The sequence below is a fragment of the Cyprinodon variegatus genome, unplaced genomic scaffold (assembly GCF_000732505.1).
Source record: "Cyprinodon variegatus isolate N-32 unplaced genomic scaffold, C_variegatus-1.0 Scaffold511, whole genome shotgun sequence".
Lineage (NCBI taxonomy): Eukaryota > Metazoa > Chordata > Actinopteri > Cyprinodontiformes > Cyprinodontidae > Cyprinodon > Cyprinodon variegatus.
In genome coordinates, this window is record NW_015150964.1 from 503,328 (window position 1) to 508,028 (window position 4,701).

A 4,701-nucleotide genomic window follows, 5' to 3' on the forward strand; every position below is an offset into this window, starting at 1 on the left:
AGGTGTTTGGTTAACATTAGGTTACCCAAAGGTGTTCTGTTAGCATTAGCAAACGTATTTGGTTAGCATTAGGTTAGCAAGAGGTGTTTAGTTTAAATAAGGTTACCCAAAGGTGTACGGAGCATTAGCAAAAACATTTGGTTAGCACTAGGTTAGCAAGAGGTGTTTGGTTAACATTAGGTTACCCAAAGGTGTTCTGTTAGCATTAGCAAAAACATTTGGTTAGCACTAGGTTAGCAAGAGGTGTTTGGTTAACATTAGGTTACCCAAAGGTGTTCTATTAGAATTAGCAAACATATTTGGTTAGCATTAGGTTAGCAAGAGGTGTTTGGTTTACGTTAGGTTACCCAAAGGTGTTCTGTAAGCATTAGCAAACATATTTTGTTAGCATTAGGTTAGCAAGAGGAGCAACAAAGAGCGGCCAGCTGGCATCTGAGCTCCTGAATCAGATCGACTGTGAGACAGGTCCCGCTAACTCAGCAGAGCTTTAATAATCCGGCTTCAAACAAACTTCCCTGCAGCAATTCACTGCATATTTTTGAAGCAGCCTTTCACAAAGTTCTTGTCTTCTGCACACCCAATACTGCTGAGTTATTTCTATATCGTGGCATTTTGAAACAACGTTTTCAAGAAAAGCCAGCCGCCCTAAATACTGCAGGCACCTGTTTGGACAGTTCAGTGACAGAACTGGGGGCCTATTTCGTAATTCAGATATCAATAAATAGTGTTTTTGCTAGTCAAAACTAACCTTGAGATATCTTGATTATAATTCCACATGTGTGAAACTTTAAATGATAAACCAGGCGATGCCATTTAAGATATCTCAAAAGTCATTTTAACTCTCCAAAAGGTGAGTTAGTTATCTTGAATTGTTATTTTCACTAGTCCTAATATAATTTCAGATATCTTAAAGTATCATTCGGTATATTCAACATTTTGTTTTCCCAAGCAAAACGTTTTCATTGATATCTTAGAAGTAATTAGGGATGGTCAGGAAAGCTGATTTTGTTATAAACGGCCGGCATAAGCCTGCAAGCCTGCGCTCAGGGTAGCAAATCCAGATATTACCCATATGGATCCTCTCTACGCATTTTCAGATCTCACACAGCAGAAGTGTAGCAAAAAATGTGTAAAGAGAACCAACCGATAAACTGCTTGACTTCTAACCAATGATTTGTCTGAATTTCTGGGTGTTGAAGCGAAAATACTTCAGACTTAAGTGACTCTGTGTGTTTACAGACTGATTTACAAATTTGCAAATCTTAAAACACATTTGTATATCTGAACACAGATTTGTGGATTTTTCATACATTTGCAAATCAATTACACACAAGTTATTTTACACATTTGCAGATGCTCGTACAGACAGACAAATCCCTCTGCACACACACAAATCTAGATACAGACACTAAATCCTAGCCTGACGTAGTCCTACTCAATTCTAGTCAGAATATGAGTCTGATGCTGCTCCATAGAGCTGTGATTATGGGGCGTGTTTTGAACGAACCAGGAAAAAAATGCCTCTGTACTCAATTGGATAGACCTACAACCAATAAGAGCAACGGAGTGCGTGACGTATGTTAAGCGAGGTATAGTTGTTGTCCACAAAAATCAAAGCGTGCAGTTTCACGCCTAGAATAAGAAGATGAGCCTTGATCGCGTTTCTCTGTTCTTCTTTTAAAATTAATTTACTGTCGATATCTTCTAGAACAGACCTAATAGCAGAATCTACTCACCCAAACTCTCCAGCGGCAGCCATTATTGTTGTCACCCAAGCGCGCTTTGGTCACGTGGTTGATAACGTTACTCTTGATCATCTGTCCATCATTGTATAAAGCCCGCCCTGACAATTTGATTGGATCGCCTGACAGTGGGCTTTAATACTCGCGCTACTATGGAGCAGAGCCAGACCGAACTTCCCCGAACTCAAACCTTGTGGGCGGGACTAAGTTCGGACTGGCACCCAGGCTAACTAAATCCCTTTATTGTCCCACAATGGGAAAACTCCTTCCCTGCATTTTAACCCATCCTCTTGGGGAGCAGTGGGTTGCCATTGTGTAGCGCCCAGGGGGCAATTAGGGGTTGAGTGTTTTGCTCAGGAACCCAGAGTGCAGGCTGTGGGGGATCCAACCGGGTACTTGCAACCTTGTCAGAGCACAAGTGCACTGCTCTAACCACTAGGCCGACACTCCCCAATATATATATATGTACACCCAATATATATACATGCAACGAGGAATGCAACAGTGTGGGATTTGACTGTACAGTCTGCCAGGGGCATGTCATGGATGTTTACCAGTCAGCCAAACGGGTCTATGTGTGGTTGAGAAGCTAGGACGCATCATAATTGGGAGGCATAGTGGCAGGAACACACTGTCACATAGCTTTTATGCATCTGAAGGGCTGTTTGTCATGTTACAAGTTTATAGGTCAGACATTTGTTTTGTTGTTTATATTTATTAATATTATCATTATTAATACTATTATTAGGGAACAAACCATGCACTAATACAGATAATACGACACAAGCTCAACTGCAGTTCTGATACTATCCAGCAGATACCGCCATTCTAAACTGTATCAAATGTATCCAGCACGGTGTCCAGTTTTGGCCAATTGTGTCAAATTGGTTCACAGGGCTTTGATTTTGCCGTCACAACAGAATTACAACGGCCCTCATCTTTCATCCATGACAGTCTATAGCAAAGAGCTTTACTGGGTCTAACTGGTTTCTGCTTCAGGACAACTTTCCTTTCATTTTCACTTCCTTTGTGGCTTTTGGATTTTGCCATTTGCTGACTCCAGTGGGCCACCATAAATATGGAACTGGAGAGGGTGAATGCAAGCGCAACACTTACTGGCGGGGAGGAGTTAAACTATCACCGTAAAGATACAAATATCTAAAGGTGCTGATTGAATATCTGTAGCTGTTTTCAGTCTAAATGTGTTATGAATATATTATTTTGCTTATACAATAATTTATTTAGCCTGAAATACCTTTAATATGGTAACAGTAGATGAAAATTATTGTTTTTATCATTAATATTGCTGTTTTTATTCTAACATGTTTCTATTACAGTGGAAAATGTTATATTGAGTAATAAAGAGCTGTTCCTCCAGCAGCTTTGGATGAACCACGCTTTGGTTAGCCTCTTTCCCGGGGGGCAGTACTTTTTATAGACAGATAGCCTTTGAGATGTCTGCTAAGCATAGGTTATATATTAAAATCTGAATCCCAGTGAGCCAGTAGTGTACATGCTTACCATGTGTTCCCACCTCAGGTGATGGATGCCCTGATTAGCAAATAAATACTTCCCTCTGCACTGAGGGAATGTTTATGTTGAAATCTCAACACTGAATGTTGTTAAAAGCTCAGATATTTATAGTATTCACAGCTGAGACATGTAAAAGGAGTGTATGCAATTTGATGATCTTAGTACGTAAATATTTACCTGCTCAAGTCTGCAGTTATTCATGATTGTGAAGCTTTGACGAGGAATGAAAACAAGTTGCTCCGATTCAATTTGAGGGGAAATCTAGAAAATAGTGAAACATTCCAGTCATCCATCCTCCTCATTACCCAACAATGCACTGCTGTCAGGAGCATTTAGACAGTAAAGAAAATAAGCTAAATTCCTTACGTGAAGTTTTGTTTTTAGGAGGAGGTGATTTATAAACCGTTTTTGTCATAATGTTGTTTAACTTGTCTTTTTGTTGTTCAGAATCTATAATGATGTAATTCAGCATCAATTACTCTGGAATTCTTCCTTATCGAGGGAAAAACCTTTCTTCTCTGTTTACAGGTAATGGACTCTGGTGAACAGGGCCTATTCGGCGACCTACAGACTACTGTCTCCACTATTGCCATGACAACCACCTCTGCCTCTCTAGCGCCCCCTAATGAGAACCGCCATGGCCATCATCAGGTCAGTAAAAGTCGATGTAAGCCCTATCTGTTGCAGAATATAGAACCGTGCCAGGTAAACTCTGCATACCATTTTCATAATACTTCTACCTTCTTACAGTTTGGTGTCACTTATAAAATGTCTTGAAAATTAAGGCAGTTTTTCAGTTGACAAGAATGCGAGTATTTACTTGTGTTCACACCAAGTATGTTCTTCACAAGAAAATAGGAAAGTATGGACCCGGGGAGAATGGGAGCATGCAGAACAAATCTGAGTCTATTGGAAGAGAAACATACCCTGGATGCTGTTAGCCTCTGAGCTTCACTGGTTGCCACGGTTCTCTCAACGATAGAAATGTTCTTTAAATCACGCAATGAATCAGTAAATGGGCCATTTAGTGAAGAAAAAAAGGATAATTTTCTCATCTGAAATTATCTTTAAATGTACTTTTATAGAAACACAGCACCAGAAAAAGAGACTTAAAATACTAATTAATAATGAGCTCTCCTCTGGAAGTGGTTGTGCCACAGTGCATGCTAGATGAGCTGTCAGGTTGGAGAACGCTCAAGTCTGCTCTGATGCATGCTGGGTAAACAACAAGAACAACAACCAGGGATCTTGTCTGTTCTTGGTCTTGTGTTCCTGTGAATTGGAACAGTGCTGTAGCTGAGGGTGATGATGTTTCAGGAGCACCTGACAACGCACAAGTAAGCATATTGAGAAATGGCTTAAGGCTACTGCCAGCGAAGGCATGCTCTTCAGTGCTAACACCAGCCTATCCAATGCTAACAATAGC

At 40.3% G+C, this 4,701-nt stretch overlaps 1 protein-coding gene across 1 annotated transcript in view; it reads left to right on the forward strand.

Moving 5' to 3' along the window:
- LOC107094883 (X-linked interleukin-1 receptor accessory protein-like 2) overlaps window positions 1–4,701 on the forward strand; it is a 508,168-nt gene that overhangs the window by 496,136 nt on the left and 7,331 nt on the right. Inside the window, exon 13 of the mRNA XM_015390765.1 lies at window positions 3,804–3,926. Coding sequence (XP_015246251.1) covers window positions 3,804–3,926 — 123 coding nt within the window. The remainder of the gene's footprint in view (window positions 1–3,803; window positions 3,927–4,701) is intronic.